Source organism: Oncorhynchus kisutch, linkage group LG18 (genome assembly GCF_002021735.2).
Source record: "Oncorhynchus kisutch isolate 150728-3 linkage group LG18, Okis_V2, whole genome shotgun sequence".
NCBI classification, from domain to species: domain Eukaryota; kingdom Metazoa; phylum Chordata; class Actinopteri; order Salmoniformes; family Salmonidae; genus Oncorhynchus; species Oncorhynchus kisutch.
Window position 1 is genome coordinate 63,930,200 of NC_034191.2, and position 17,596 is coordinate 63,947,795.

At 39.7% G+C, this 17,596-nt stretch overlaps 1 protein-coding gene across 3 annotated transcripts; it reads right to left on the reverse strand.

The window, feature by feature from the left end:
* Positions 1 to 5,558: 5,558 nt before the first annotated feature.
* Positions 5,559 to 17,581, reverse strand: cd226 (CD226 molecule). 3 transcript variants are annotated; one of them, XM_020509052.2, is made up of 6 exons: positions 17,294 to 17,452; positions 15,719 to 16,090; positions 11,128 to 11,508; positions 9,160 to 9,259; positions 7,086 to 7,140; positions 5,559 to 6,092 (listed from the first exon to the last, which is right to left on the reverse strand). In XM_020509052.2, exons 1-6 carry the CDS (start codon positions 17,358 to 17,360, stop codon positions 6,063 to 6,065), a joined length of 1,005 nt encoding a protein of 334 aa, XP_020364641.1. In that variant the 5' UTR covers positions 17,361 to 17,452; the 3' UTR covers positions 5,559 to 6,062. The 3 variants fall into 3 exon arrangements, with proteins under 3 accessions (XP_020364641.1, XP_020364640.1, XP_020364642.1); XM_020509051.2 differs by having other exon boundaries at positions 5,562 to 6,934; positions 17,294 to 17,581; XM_020509053.2 differs by having other exon boundaries at positions 5,562 to 6,167.
* Positions 17,582 to 17,596: the final 15 nt, after the last annotated feature.

The window sequence follows — 17,596 nt, forward strand, 5'->3', positions numbered from 1 at the left end:
TTGTAGAGCGGTACATATATATATATTATTCTATACTTTTTTGTACCCATTGTGAGACAACATAGGCTAAAACAATTGCACCAAAAATATTTCTCTTGTAGTTTTCAAAAGGGAGACATACTGTACGTGTCATAGTGTTTGCGAGTACTTTGGGTCCTTTCACTGTAAAGTCCCTTGTTTGAAATGTCAAAAGTTTATGCAGATTGCAAAGCAATGCTGAAAAGGGTTATGTTTGTAAGTTGTTAATGTCTTGTGACTGAAGGTCCAAAAAATTGGAATGTGTTTTTCATCCTTTAATTTTCCCCACACTGATGTTCTGACACCTGCTGGGAAAACTTGTAACGTTCTGAAATATTTGTGGGCTTTTTAGTTTACCTGCAACAAGCACCACGTCCCTCCATTCAAAATGGTTTGCCTGTTCACGAGTACAGGTCTGAGATAGACGCAGCAGGCAACATATTTAAAAATCTATATAAATCATCCCAACTTCCAAACGCATGAACAAAACCATACAATGAAAATATTAACAAATCTGCCTAGCACCTATAGGCTATATCTAAGGCCAACTTGACTAGGACCTACAGTATAGACTATAGCCTATTTAAGGCTGACCCTTGTAAACAAGCAGTTTATTTGGCTTCTGTCTGGAGCACTCAGACTGTGACCATGCTTGGTCTGACTATTGATGTTTTCCAGACCTCTCGCCCTGTCCTCCAGCCACAGTATGAAGTGCCTTCTGACGCATGCAGACTGCAGAGTGTGACACTACTGTACCAGACACCCACAGGCTTAATCTCTGTCCCGGGTCCGTGTCTGTCATTATTCTAGTATATCTATGCCCTCGGCTCCTCTTAGGTGCAAGACATTCTGAAAATAGTCTTGTCCAATTTAAACAAAAAAAAGACTTGTCGTCTGTCATTATCTGAGAAAAGATATGATCCACAAATTCACAGATCGTACGAACACAGAGTCAATGTTCACAAGAAAAGACAATCATTTTATTGAGGTATACGGATGAGCAAATCAGTCGAAACACTGTTATCCTTTTGAGCTACTTCCTTTCTTTGTTGTGTGAATTATTTTGGTCAACGTTTGAATATTTATTTTCATAGAAGATAGATATGTTTATATGGAATCCCAGAAACATCCAGGGCACATTATAAAATAATATCTATGAATATCATACAGTGGGCCAAAAAATATTTAGTCAGCCACCAATTGTGCATGTTCTCAAACTTATAAAGATGAGAGAGGCCTGTAATTTCCATCATAGGTACACTTCAACTATGACAGACAAAATGAGAAGAAGAAAATCCAGAAAATCACCTTGTAGGATTTTTAATGAATTTATTTGCAAATTATGGTGGAAAATAAGTATTTGGTCAATAACAAAAGTTTCTCAATACTTTGTTATCTTAAGTCTTCACAAGGTTTTCACACACTGTTGCTGGTATTTTGGCCCATTCCTCCATGCAGATCTCCTCTAGAGCAGTGATGTTTTGGGGCTGTTGCTGGGCAACACAGACTTTCAACTCCCTCCAAAGATTTTATATGGGGTTGAGATCTGGAGACTGGCTAGGCCACTCCAGGACCTTGAAATGCTTCTTACGAAGCCACTCCTTCGTTGCCTGGGCGGTGTGTTTGGGATCATTGTCATGCTGAAAGACCCAGTCACGTTTCATCTTCAATGCTCTTGCTGATGGAAGGAAGTTTTCACTCAAAATCTCACGATACATGGCCCCAATTCATTCTTTCCTTTACACGGATCAGTCAGCCTGGTCCCTTTGAAGAAAAACAGCCCCAAAGCATGATGTTTCCACCCCCATGCTTCACAGTAGGTATGGTGTTCTTTGGATGCAACTCAGCATTCTTTGTCAACCAAAGACGACGAGTTGAGTTTTTACCAAAATATTTTGGTTTCATCTGACCATATGACATTCTCCCAATCTTCTTCTGGATCATCCAAATGCTCTCTAGCAAACTTCAGACGGGCTTGGACATTGTACTGGCTTAAGCAGGGGGACACGTCTGGCACTGCAGGATTTGAATCCCTGGCGGCGTAGTGTGTTACTGATGGTAGGCTTTGTTACTTTGGTCCCAGCTCTCTGCAGGTCAATCACTAGGCCCCCCTGTGTGGTTTTGGGATTTTTGCTCACCGTTCTTGTGACCATTTTGACCCCACGGGGTGAGATCTTGCGTGGAGCCCCAGATCGAGGGAGATTATCAGTGGTCTTGTACGTCTTCCATTTCCTAATAATTGCTCCCACAGTTGATTTCTTCATACCAAGCTGCTTACCTATTGCAGATTCAGTCTTCCCAGCCTGGTGCAGGTCTACAATTTTGTTTCTGGTGTCCTTTGACAGCTCTTTGGTCTTGGCCATAGTGGAGTTTGGAGTGTGACTGTTTGAGGTTGTGGACAGGTGTCTTTTACACTGATAACAAGTTCAAACAGGTGCCATTAATACAGGTAACGAGTGGAGGACAAAGTAGCCTCTTAAAGAAGAAGTTACAGGTCTGTGAGAGCCAGAAATCTTGCTTGTTTGTAGGTGACCAAATACTTATTTTCCACCATAATTTGCAAATAAATTCATTAAAAATCCTACAATGTGATTTTCTGGATTTATTTTCTCATTTTGCCTGTCATAGTTGAAGTGTACCTATGATGAAAATTACAGGCCTCACTCATCTTCTTAAGTGGGAGAACTTGCACAATTGGTGGCTGACGAAATACTTTCTTGCCCCACTGTATGTTTAGATCTCACAGTTACACACAATTTGCTGTTTATTTAATTACTGTATATTATAAGTTAATCAATTTAACCTGAACATGGGTTGGATTAACAAAGAAAGTGCCCTTCTACTAAAGGTTTTCAGTATCTATCTGATACAATGATAACTAGGTAAAACTCACTACTGCACACCTGTGTTTAATGTAATTAATCCATCTCTACTATTTTACACAACTGTAAAGGGAGAAAGTAGTTCCATTTTGTTTGTGATGAGTGTTTATACAGTTGTGGTAGGGAGAGAAAGTAGTTGTAGTTTGTTTGGAGTATTTATACAACTGTGGTAATGAGAGAAAGTAGTACCAGGTAGTTCTGTGACATTCATTATTTGTTGTTTTCCACTTTACATGTCTTTCTCACACTGTTTATGTCAGCCACATCTTGTTTGAATATAGTATAGAAATAGACAGTAGACGTTTTCTGTCTTCAATGGTACTACATTACCAGTGGCGGGAAAAGTGCCCATTGTCATACTTGAGTAAAAGTAAAGATATCTTAATAGAACACTTCCCAAAAGTGAAAGTCACCCAGATAAAATTCTACTTTAGTAAAAGTCCAAAAGTATTTGGTTAACTATACTTAAGTATCAAGAGTAAATGTAATTGCTAACATTTACATAAGTATAAAAATTTAAAAAAGTATAAATCATTTCATATTCCTTATATTAAGCAAACCAGATTGCATCATTTTCTTGTTTTTTAAATGTATGGATAGAGCCAGGAGCACACACCAACACTCAAACATCATTTACGAAGCATGTGTGTTTAGTGAGTCCGCCAGATCAGAGGCAGTAGGGATGTTCTCTTGATACGTGTGTAAATTGACAATTTTCCTGTCCTGCTAACCATTCAAAATATAACGAGTACTTTTGGGTATCAGGTAACTAGTATGGATTAAAGAGTACTGTATTTTCTTAAGGACTGTAGTGAAGTAAAAGTTGTAAAAGTAAAGTTACCCCCCCAAAAAACAGACTTAAGTAGTACTTTAAAGTATTTTTACTTAAAGTACTTAACACCACTGTACATTATACAATGGTAATGTTCCTACAGTACCACCTCAATGTTAGTTTGATGTTTGTGTCTAAATAGTCACACACTACATGCTTTTGTGTTTTGTCATAATATTTGTTGATACCACTTTTTAATACAGTGGGGAGAACAAGTAATTGATACACTGCCGATTTTGCAGGTTTTCCTACTTACAAAGCATGTGAGAGACGGAATCAAAAACAAAAATCCAGAAAATCACATTGTATGATTTGTGAGTAATGAATTTGCATTTTATTGCATGACATAAGTATTTGATACATCAGAAAAGCAGAACTTAATATTTGGTACAGAAACCTTTGTTTGCAATTACAGAGATCATACGTTTCCTGTAGTTCTTGCCCATGTTTGCACACACTGCAGCAGGGATTTTGGCCCACTCCTCCATACAGATCTTCTCCAGATGCTTCAGGTTTCGGGGCTGTCGCTGGGCAATACGGACTTTCAGCTCCCTCCAAAGATTTTCTATTGGGTTCAGGTCTGGAGACTGGCTATGCCTCTCCAGGACCTTGAGATGCTTCTTACGGAGCCACTCCTTAGTTGCCCTGGCTGTGTGTTTCGAGTCGTTGTCATGCTGGAAGACCCATACATGACCCATCTTTAATGCTCTTACTGAGGGAAGGAGGTTGTTGGCCAAGATCTCGCGATACATGGCCCCATCCATCCTCCCCTCAATATGGTGCAGTCGTCATGTCCCCTTTGCAGAAAAGCATCCCCAACGAATGATGTTTCCACCTCCATTCTTCACAGTTGGGATGGTGTCCTTGGGGTTGTACTCATCCTTCTTCTTCCTCCAAACACGGCGAGTGGAGTTTAGACCAAAAAGCTCTATTTTCCTCTCATCAGACCACATGACCTTTTCACATTCCTCCTCTGGATCATCCAGATGGTCATTGGCAAACTTCAGATGGGCCTGGACAGGCGCTGGCTTGAGCAGGGGGACCTTGCGTGCACTGCAGGATTTTAATCCATGACGGCGTAGTGTGATACTAATGGTTTTCTTTGAGACTGTGGTCCCAGCTCTCTTCAGGTCATTGACCAGGTCCTGCCGTGTAGTTCTGGGCTGATCCCTCACCTTCCTCATGATCATTGATGCCCCACGAGGTGAGATCTTGCATGAAGCCCCAGACCGAGGGTGATTGACCATCATCTTGAACTTCTTCTATTTTCTAATAATTGTGCCAACAGTTGTTGCCTTCTCACCAAGCTGCTTGCCTATTGTCCTGTAGCCCATCCCAGCCTTGTGCAGGTCTACAATTTTATCCCTGATGTCCTTACACAGCTCTCTGGTCTTGGCCATTGTGGAGAGATTGGAGTCTGTTTGATTGAGTGTGTGGACAGGTGTCTTTTATACAGGTAACGAGTTCAAACAGGTGCAGTTAATACAGGTAATGAGAGGATAACAGGAGGGCTTCTTAAAGAAAAACTAACAGGTCTGTGAGAGCCGGAATTCTTACTGGTTGGTAGGTGATCAAATACTTATGTCATGCAATAAAATAAAAATTAATTACTTAAAAATCATACAAATGTGATTTTCTCACAGTTGAAGTGTACCTATGATTAAAAAACCTCTACATGCTTTATAAGTAGGAAAACCTGCAAAATTGGCAGTGTATCAAATACTTGTTCTCCCCACTGTACATTGAGTGTAGGATTATATTGTTCACTCACTAAATGTATATATGTAATGTTTTTTTGATGAAAGAGAATAAATTGAATGTACATGTTGTCAAGGTATAAAGATGTTTTTATTTTATTTATTTTTTATGACAATACATTTCTGTGCCGATTTAACCAACATGCAACAGGGCTAAATGCAGTTGCTATGGCAGGGGTTCAAACAAAAGCGCATTGTAGAGAAGCAAATTGCAATATGCTTTAAAAGAGGAGATCACATTCATGGCAAGCGCTGCGTATTTCGGCACATGCGTAAATTACCTTCAAAAGTCAAGTGCAATGCCCTTGTTTATAACACACCTTTGATTGAATCCCGGCCAAACACTCCTGGAAGAGACCAACTCATGTCACAGTAGAGTAGGTGTTATTTAGTCCACATGGGGTCATTAAAGTCACAGAGAAACACAGTGTCAGCACCTATTGTACCGACGCAGACAATTAGGCTTAATAAATTAACAAGACTAAAACCCTGTATTCCGAATGTAAATTGTCCATTATTCTTTCATTTTTTGCATCCTCCTCTTCCTCTTCTTGCTGAGAGCCCAGACATCTTTCATTCCCAAGACCTCCATTTTATTCTCAGCTAGGAATAGAATTGCATTTTTGTCCAACAGTGTCAGAAGAATTTCTAATCACAGCATTCATCTAGATTCTACAGCTAGAAAGAGAAGAAATATTTCATCTATGGCTTAGATATAGAAAAAATACAATAGTACAGTATATTTCCATTGACTATCATAATTTTGCTGAATTAACATGTGAACAATTCCATGATAACTTAACATTGCAGCATTCCATAAGAACCTACAGGAGCCAATCTGTGTAACTACAACAGGAAAACACAGCATTCCCAGGGGATGGAACAGCATGATTGGTTTGTTCATTGTCACACGATTGAGTTAGGGATAACTAAGGAATTGAATGGAGCTGGGAGGCTTTTAATAACAGTTTGTTATGGGACGGTATTACTGCATGTAAAGCCTTCAACAATATATTATACAACATGAGTGTTTTACATATTATTAGTGGCAAATGTATATCTAAACAAACCGTCAATGTTTCAAGGGAGTACACAGAGTTGCATAGATTGAGAGCAAACAAAGTGTAAGTCAGACTGATACATAGTTTAATTGAAGTTGGCCTACTTTGCAGTTACATGAATGATTCTGTCCCACAGTCTTTGACCACTATAAGCGGTTGAATATCATATTCTTGAATGTTTCAATGGGGAGACTGTGGCTGTGCCACTGTTACAGCATGATAGGGGTCAGACAGTGGTCTGTAACACAGTACTTCTCCCTATCTCTTCCTTTTAGTGTGTGAACGTACGGTGTGTATGTTGCCGTACACTGGGCTATCTCCTCTCTGATTGGTCCCCTTCCTCATCCTGTCATACACAGGAACGTTCTCATAGTCGTTGCAGGACTACAAAGACATTAGAGCTATATTAGAGATATGTTAGAGATGTGCCACATTTATGGAAAAGCACTGACTGATACATGGAAACAAGATATAGTGCTATTTTATTAGTATCCACATGATTAGGAAATGACAAGATATAATGTTATATTCTTACCCGTCTCTGAGCTGGATGCAGTTTGGTTATGTACTTCGCTCTCATCTTCTTCTTTCTGAAGAGACAGACAGAGAGACAGACAGGCAGAGAGACGGGTAGAATAGCTGGTTATTTTGGTCCAGAAGCATACAACCATATTTACACTACCGTCAAACGTTTTAGAACACCTACTCATTCAAATGTTTTTCTTTATTTTTATTTTTATTCTACATTGTAGAATAACAGTGAAGACATCAAAACTATGAAATAACACATACGGAATCTTGTAGTAAGCAAAAAAAGTGTTAAACAATTCAAAATATATTTTAGATTTGAAATTCTTCAAATAGCCACCCTTTGTCTTGATGACAACTTTGTACACACTTGGCATTCTCTCAACCAGCTTCATGAGGTAGTCAGCTGGAATGCATTTCAATTAACAGGTGTGCCTTGTTAAAAGTTAATTTGTGGAATTTCTATCCTTCTTAATGCATTTGAGCCAAACAGATGTGTTGTGACAAGGTAGAGGGTGATACAGAAGATAGGCCTATTTGGTAAAAGACCAAGCCCATATTATGGCAAGAACAGCTGAAATAAGAAAAGAGAAACAACAGTCAATCATTACTTTAAGACATGAAGGTCAGTCAATACGGAAAATTTCAAGAACTTTGAAAGTGCAGTCTCAAAAACCATCAAGCGCTATGATGAAACTGGCTCTGATGAGGACCACCACAGGAAAGGAAGACTCAGAGTTACCTCTGCTGCAGAGGACAAGTTTATTAGAGTTACTAGCCTCAGAAATTACAGCCCAAATAAGTGCTTCACAGAGTTCAAGTAACATACACATCTCAACATCAACTGTTCAGGGGAGACCGTGTGATGGTGCTTTGCTGGTGACACTGTCTGTGATTTATTTAGAATTCAAGGCACACTTAACCAGCACGTCTACCACAGCATTCTGCAGTGATACACCACCCCTTCTGGTTTGCACTTAGTAGGACTATCATTTGTTTTTCAACAGGACAATGACCCACCACACCTCCAGGCTGTGTAAGGGCTATTTGACCAAGAAGGAGAGTGATGGAGTGCTGCATCAGATGACCTGGTCTCCACAATCCCCCGACCTTAACCAAAATTAGATGGTTTGGTTTGAGTCGGACCGCAGAGTGAAGGAAATGCAGTGTGCTCAGCATATGTGGAAACTCCTTCATGACTGTTGGAAAAATATTCCAGGTGAAGCTGGTTGAGAGAATTCCAAGAGTGTGCAAAGCAGTCGTCAAGGCAAAGGGTGGCTATTTTGAAGAATCTCAGATATAAAATATATTTGTATTTTGTTGAACACTTTTTTAGGTACTACATGATTCCATATGTGTTATTTCATAGTGTTGATGTCGTCACTATTATTCTACAATGTAAAATAGTAATAGTAAAAATAAAGAAAATCCCTTGAATGAGTAAGTGTTCTAAAACTTTTGACCGGTAGTGTATATGGATGCATTTTCATTCAAGATAAGAAGATGGACTGTGCATTTTTATGAGTGAACTCTGAGGAGCCAGGATGTATTAGTTAACTCATCATATATATCCCCCTCCCACACACACATACTGTACACTCCTAAAGCCCACACTCTACTGAAAGTACAGCACCTACACTTCTCGCTAAGAAAGCGAAATGAAAGTGCACTCTGAGTAAAAACCCAGTGTGAGCGATGGCCCGCCTTTCAGATACACGGTGCAGGGGAGGGACGGAGGGAGTGAAGGAAGGTTGGGGAAATGGAATATCACAGCAAAAAGTTTATTCTCTAACAAATGAGTACCTATCTCTAGTAGCCTATTTATCTCTAACTGGGATGACTAATGCATGGTCTGTGAGAGGTATTTTACTAGTAAGAATATGTGGAACTTTTACATTTATCACATACAGATCACATCCAAATCAAGTTTGACAGTGTAAAGGGGAAATAGGTACAAAGGGACCTTCTGCAAATAAAGTGTTCATCCATGTGTGTCCACTGAATATGTTTACTAAGAGTAAATATAACTGTAAATTGTCCCTGCATGAAGAAAGAATCTAGAAAGTCAACACTTACTGTACCTTTGCCACACAACCAGCATTACAATGACAGAGAGCAGCAGCAGGAGTCCTGACACTCCCCCTCCAATGTAGATTAGATACTCAGACAGGCTGAATTCAACTGAGAATGGAGGGAGAAAAGAGAGGAGGAGAGAGGAAAGCGAGAATGGAGAGAGAAAAGAGGACATTAGACAGTTGTATGTTAACCTGTGTTTCCAAAATGGTAGGTGTGTGATGTGTGTAGTTTTTTTTTACCCCTTGTGTCTTAAAGACTCTGTAGAAACATCTGGGTAAAAATAGTTTGCTTACCACTTATCTAAACACCTCCTTCTCTCCTTAAACACACCCATCATCTAGAGAATATGAGTAATTCAGTTTTGCACCTGTACCAAACCGCTAACGGTCTTCGCCACATCCTGTGTCACTATGTCACTCACTGTGTGTATGATGTCATTGTTAGCAGAGTTGCATGTGTATACACAGCCTAATTAATACCTTGTCTCTATGCTGCATCTTGATCTATGCTGAACAAAAATATAAACGCAGCATGCTACAATATCCAAGATTTTACTTAATTACAGTAAATACAGGATTTCACATGACTTGGAATACAGATATGCATCTATTGGTCACAGATACTTAAAAAGAAATGGGCCTCAGGGTCTCATCACAGTTTTTCTGTGCATTCAAAATGCCATTGATAAATACAATTGTGTTTAAATTCTCTGGCAACAGCTCTGTTGGACATTCCTGCAGTCAGCACACCAATTGCACACTCCCTCAAATCTTGAGACATCTGTGGCATTGGGCTGTGTGACAAAACTTGCTATTTTAGAGTGCCCTATTGTCCCTAGCACAAGGTGCACCTGTGTAATGATCATGCTGTTTAATCAGATTCTCGAAATGCCACACCTGTCAGGTGGATGGATTTTCTTGATAAAATGCTCACTAACAGGGATGTAAACACATTTGTAAACAAAACCGTTTCGAGAAATAATATTTTTGTCCATTTAAAAAAATGCTGGTATATTTTATTACAGTTTATGAACATGGGAGCAGCACTTTACATGTTGTGATTATATTTTTGTTCAGTGTAGATCATCATTGTCATGGAAATATGAGGTTGCTTTCACAGGGGACTGGTCTACCCAGGCTTTCAAGGTCTCAATGTTACGGTGCACTGAAATACTGTATTAGTGATTATTATACTCAAGCTCAGCCCTAGGATGCACATTGGTCCTAATCACTTAAGGGAACTGAACTGGCTTTCAGTTCATCTCCGACTGGTGCAGATCAAACTGTTGATGGTTTTTAAAGTTATACATGACCTTGTCACAGTTACCTGTCTGGATATTCTAATTTCATTACACTCTCATAGCCATCACACAGTGGTAAAAATACTTTAAAAAGTACTACTTAAGTATCCGTACATTACATTACTACATTCCTAAAGAAAATAATGTAATTTTTACATACATTTTCCCTGTCAACCAAAACTACTTGTTACATGTTGACAGGAAAATGGTCCAATTCACACACTCATCAAAAGAACATCATCCAACATCCCTGGTCATCCATACTGCCTCTGATCTGGCGGACTCACTAAACACAAATGCTTTGTTTATAAATGATGTCTGAGTGTTGGAGTGTGCACCTAGCTATCCATCAAAAACAAATTCCATGTTTTTTACCTTTACCTTTTGAAAAGTGTTTTACCTTTACTTTGGATACTTAAGTATATTTGAGCAATTCCTCTTATTTTCAATACTTAAGTATATTTAAAACCAAATATTTGTAGACTTTTACTCAAGTAGTATTTTACTGGGTGGCTTTCACTTGAGTCATTGTCTTTTAAGGTATCCTTTTGAGTATTTCTACTCAAGTAAGACTGAGTACTTTTTCTACCACTGTGTATTAGTAATTAAGTTGTCTGAAATTACCTTCGCTGGTTACAATTAGCCTGGTAATGTTTTAACTCTGACCTCTTACCTGGGCTAAGTACAGTCAGCAGCACAGTGGTGGTCTGTACCCCAGCGTCCGTATTGAAGAGACATCTATATAACCCTCCATCTTCCTCGCCCACATCATTGAGCTGCAGACGTGTGTCCAGTCTTTCTGAACAGTTCACTATCCCCCTGTGTGTGTAGTCTACTCCAAACAGACCACCATTCTCCAGCCGACACTTCGCCATGATGCCCACTCCACTGGTGCTACCATGGTCTAGCTTCTCGACTGTGACCTCATACACGGTCCCGTTATGTTCGTGGTTGCAGCTGATAGTCAGGTTGTCGCTCCTCTCTGCGATGAGTTCAGTGTCTGCTTGGATTACCTCAGGCTCAGGTTCTCTGGTGTGGATGTTAGTATCTCCATCTGTGATCCAGGGAAATTACAAAACAAAGGCAGAAAATTCTGAGAAAATTCACATTACCGTATATACAAAAGGTATGTGGACACAACTTCAAATTAGTGGATTCAGCTATTTCAGCCACACCCGTTGCTGACAGGTGTATAAAATTGAGCACACCGCCATGCAATCTCCATAGACAAACATTGGCAGTAGAATGGCCTTACTGAAGAGCTCTGTGACTTTCAATGTGGCACTGTCATAGGATGCCACCTTTCCAATAAGTCCGTTCGTCAAATTTCTGCCCTGTTAGAGCTGCCCCGGTCAACTGTAAGTGCTGTTATTGTGAAGATTAAACAACAGCTCAACCGCCGAGCAGCCACACACAAGCCTAGGATCACCAGGTGATGAGACAAGATCAAAATTTGGGTAAAAAAAAAGAAGTTCATATTTGTAAAAATTGTTTGTTGAGATCGGTGTGGAAGTACTTGACTGGCCTGCACAGGGCCCTGATCTCAACCCCATCGAACATCTTTGAAATGAATTGGATTGCTGACTGCAAGCCAGGCCTAATCGCCCAACATCAGTGCCGACCTCAGTAATGCTTATTGCTGAATGGAAGCATGTCCCCGCAGCAATGTTCCAACATCTAGTGGAAAGCCTTCCCTAGAAGAGTGGAGGCTGTTATAGCAGCAAAGGGGGGACCAACTCCATATTATTGACTATGATTTTCTAATGTTGTCCACATACTTTTGGTCATGTAGTGTATATGTAGTGACATGATCAATACACACACACACAGGCATAAAGCAGTTTCTCTGGGCCCCAACACAAGGTCGGCGTTCGGACATAGCTTTGCTTTAGCTAATAGGTAGGACTATTGGGTCGTCATTTCTCAGGTTAAGCCTAACATTTCACAAAGCCATTTTAGACCACTGACAACAATGTAATTACTTTTTCAGTAATTCAAGTTGGAAATTCAAACAGTGCAGACTGTCCAATACATTTACAACGGAATACTAACCAGCTACCAATTTGATATATACAGTTGCAGTCTGAAGTTTGCATACACCTTTGCCAAATACATTTAAACTCAGTTTTTCACAATTCCTGACATTTAATCCAAGTAAAAATTCCCAGTCTTTGGTCAGTTAGGATCACCACTTTATTTTAAGAATGTGAAATGTCAGAATAATAGCAGAGAGAATGATTTATTTCAGCTTTTATTTCTTTCATCACATTCCCAGTGGGTCAGAAGTTTACATTCACTCAATTAGTATTTGGTAGCATTGTCTTTAAATTGTTTAACTTGGGTCAAACGTTTCATGTAGCCTTCCACAAGCTTCCCACAATAAGTTGAGTGAATTTTGGCCCATTCCTCCTGACAGAGCTGATGTAACCGAGTCAGGTTTGTAGGCCTCCTTGCTCACACACGCTATAGGATTGAGGTCAGGGCTTTGTGATGGCCACTCCAATACATAGACTTTGTTGTCCTTAAGCCATTTTGCCACAACTTTGGAAGTTTGCTTGGGGTCATTGTACATTTGGAAGACCCATTTGCGACCAAGCTTTAACTCCCTGACTGTCTTGAGACGTTGCTTCAATATATCCACATCATTTTCCTCCCTCATTATGCCATCTATTTTGTGAAGTGCATCACGGTTGGGATGGTGTTCTTCAGCTTGCAAGCCTCCCCCTTTTTCCTCCAAACATAACAATGGTCATTATGGCCAAACAGTTCTATTTTTGTTTCATCAGACCAGAGGACATTTCTCTAAAAACTACGATCTTTGTCGCCATGTGCGGTTTCTTCCTTGCTGAGCGGCCTTTTAGGTTATGTTGATATAGGACTCGTTTTACTGTGGACATAGATACTTTTGTACCTGTTTCCTCCAGCATCTTCACAAGGTCCTATGCTGTTGTTCTGGGATTGATTTGCACTTTTCGCACCAAATAACGTTCATCTCTAGGAGAGAGAATGAGTCTCCTTCCTGAGCGGTATGACGGCTGTGTGGTCCCATGGTGTTTATACTTGCAAACTATTGTTTGTACAGATGAACGTGGTACCTTCAGGCTTTTGGAAATTGCTCCCAAGGATGAACCAGACTTGTGGAGGTCTACTATTTTTTTTCTGAGGACTTGGCTGATTTCTTTTGATTTGCCCATGATGTCAAGCAAAGAGACACAGAGTTTGAAGGTAGTCCTTGAAATACATCCACAGGTACACCTCCAATTGACTCAAATTATGTCAATTAGCCTATCAGAAGCTTCTAAAGCCATGGCATACTTTTCTGGAATTTTCCAAGCTGTCAAGGCTTGGTCTCAAATGGGTCAACTTAGTGTATGTAAACTTCTGACCCACTGGATACAGTGAATTATACGTGAAATTATCTGTCTGCAAACAATTGTTGGAAAAATTACTTGTGTCATGTACAAAGTAGATGTCCTCACCGACTTGCCAAAAATATAGTTTGTTAACAAGAAATTTGTGGAGTGGATGAAAAACGAGTTCTAATGACTCCAACATAAATGTAAACCTCCGACTTCAACTGTATATATATTTTTTTAAAGATATATAAAATATATATATATTATAAAAATTAAAATAAATTATATATATATGCAAAGCTGTCTTGTATAGGCTACCGGAACATGGTGTCCTTTGACAGCTCTTTGGTCTTGGCCATAGTGGAGTTTGGAGTGTGACTGTTTGAGGTTGTGGACAGGTGTCTTTTATACTGATAACAAGTTCAAACAGGTGCCATTAATACAGGTAACGAGTGGAGGACAGAGGTGCCTCTTAAAGAAGAAGTTACAGGTCTGTGAGAGCCAGAAATGTTGCTTGTTTGTAGGTGACCAAATACTTATTTTCCACCATAATTTGCAAATCAATTCATTAAAAAAATCCTACAATGTGATTTTCTGGATTTTTTTTCTCATTTTGTCTGTCATAGTTGAAGTGTACCTATGATGAAAATTACAGGCCTCTCATCTTTTTAAGTGGGAGAACTTGCACAATTGGTGGCTGACTAAATACTTTTTTGCCCCACTGTATACACCATCTTTAGCTGCGATTTAGGTGTTATTTATAAACGTTATAAATTGTATTTATAAAATGATATCAAATAGCCTAACAGTGAGGAAAAAAGTAGTTGGTTTGAGGATAAATTCAGGCATGTATTTTTGAACTCTGGCTAAGAGCCTACACAAATGGGCTGCAATTTTCAAGGTAGATTAAATTACTCCTAAATCCAATTCAATCCAATTTGAGACTCCCCTTGTCTCCTGTGTGCTAATGTTTTCACCATGACCTGTATGTCCAGGTTGTGGGCCCGACTTATTGTCAACAGACATTCCTGAGACATTGTCCATTGAGCTGTACACAATTTTAACTTAGTCTTAAATTATGCATGGCAAATTATACCAGAGATAAGGGACTGTTGATGTTGCAACCACACAACTCAAACGCCGGTTCCACACTATGAACGAAAATCACATTTTTTTATATATTTTTTTGAAACCCTCAATAACTCTTATCAGCTATAGATCATATGTTTTCATCTGCCAATGTATTGGCTGTTCAGTATCCAAACGACCTGTCCCCAGAGTTTCATATACAGTTCAACTATTTCCATAAAGTGTTGAGACCGGGAATTATGGAGAATTAAAGATGTTGCAGAACTGCTTCATTTGAAGCACTTCCCTTCTTCCCAGTTTCCCTGATGTTGCTATGGCAATCAAGACATTTTTACCATCCCTGTGGCTGCCACTTCTTCTGAGAGATCGTTTTCTAAACTAAAACTCAAAGAACTAGGCATACATAGGAAACAGGCTCTCGGATCTGATATGCGCGTTTGAACACTTGCGTAAACTCCACTCATTGCACTGGCACCGTCGTAGCCTTCACCACGGCATTTGTTCACCGATATCCCCCTTATACCAGTTGCACTTTATCAGTCACTTTCCTGAAGCCCAAGAAACAAACATTTTTCCTAGTACATATGGAAATGTAAAAGAGCTTTATGAAGGAAATACTTTTTGGAAGGTTACTGTCAAAATGATTTGTTACTGTACATAAGAAAATAGACATCGATTAAAAAGGTGCATGGGCATAGTAATAACACTGGGATTGATGAAAACAATCACCATTAACAGTCAAGGTATTTGGTACTAGCTAGTCAACCTCAATTATTGTAGACAACATATTCTAAATGAAAATACACAAGAAGACAGTACCTGCTTCACTACCTGCTCCATCCTCTTCCACAGTCCCTGTGTCCTCCACCTCCACCCGTATGTCTCTCGCCCAGGATCCTTTAGGAAAGGTTTGAACAGAGCAGTGGTAGAGCCCTGCGTCCTCCTGGGTGACCTCACTGATGGTGATACTGCCATCCATGGGAGTGGTCTTCTGGAACTGGATCCTGGTCTGGTAGTACTGGGAGATGGACACTCCGTACTCAGGGTGATACACAGCTACAGGGGCCTTCTCAAACCGGATCAGTTTGGTCCAGGAGACCATGCTGAGGTTCCCTTCCCATGGACACACACACTCTAGAACCATCCCCTCCTTAAGCTTCACCGTGGTAACATCTCTCTGCTGCACAGAAACTGGACATGGCAGAGGGCATGTTTTCATACATGTGTACAGTATTACATTTATCTGATTTTAGCTGGTCAGTTCATCAGGAATACTAGTAATTCTCAATAACCATTCTGACCTAAGGTTATCTCCAGTTTATTTTTATTCAGATTAATCGCATCCCGTGTAGCTCAGTTAGAGCATCCCGTGTAGCTCGTGTAGCTCAGTTAGCTCAGGTAGAGCATGGTGCTTGCAACTCCAGGGTTGTCGGTTCGATCCCCACAGGGGACCAGCACAAAAATGTATGCACTACTGCAAGTTGCTCTGGATAAGAGTGTCTGCTAAATGAATAAAATGTAAAAGAAATACAAATAATAATTGATATGGAGTTGCAGCCCTTAGTACATAGTTAATCACAGGAATTATGACATGGAAATTATGCTTGGAGCAGAATGAAAAGCCTGTAAGAAGAACCTTCATCACGTAGTCAGCTGCTCCAATTGAAGATGAAGCAGTCATCAAATACATTTCCCTCTTTAGAGTCTCTTCCCTGGGTATCACTAATTTGGAGAATATTAGCCCACACAAATCAACAGAAATGGCAATAGCTGATGATCAAAAAAAAAAAAAAAATCACTCGATCAGACTTCCATCTAGACAACAGATTTTTTTTAAACAATCCCTTGGGGAGATAGACATTTCTTCTGAACCTGTCAGACTAGCTTTCACTGTATTAGTCCTGTTAAGGCAACAGGGGAGCGTTGCACATCTAAAGATTAACTCATTAACATGGACTCTGTACGAGTAAAGGGACGTTTGAGAAGCTGATGAGATGGTTGGTGTTCCTGTAGTCTCCTAATTAAGAGTTGAAGAGAGAATGTCTGAACGCAGTCGGATAGTTGTGGAAACATGCATAGAGAATAAGGACAATGAGAAGTCAAAGAGAATCCTTTGTAGTTTTAATCCTAACAGCTCATGGTATGCTATCTTCAAGCAACTAAATAAATACTAAAACACATCTGGGTGAATATTTCAGTAATAATGATTTATGTTGAGACCTAACAGCAGTAAACTTAAATATTTACCAAACATAAGAAAACAAATAGCCTACCTAGATAAACCAACAACTTTCAATGTTCTGCTTTATAATCCAGTGTACAAGTATACAAAAAAAAGTGACATTTCCCTGATCAACATTATTCGTTAAAATAATAAAAGTGACATTCCCATACCTTCGAGACTGGAGAGAAAGATGAGGAGTACCATGAAGTACCAGTGGTCCTTTTGTACAGCCTCCATCTTGGCCCTCTGAGGCAGAATGAAAGCTGCATTGATGAGATGAGTGGAGAGGCAACAGGGCTGCACTTCCTACTAGCTGTCTCTCACGCTACAGAGCAAGATTACATCCCAAATGGCAACCTATTCCCTATTTAGTGCACTACTTTTGACCCAAAGGGGTCTGGTCAAAAGTAGTGCACTATACAGGGAATACATTGCCTTTTGGGACAGAAACAAACACTTTAGTCCATGGGAGG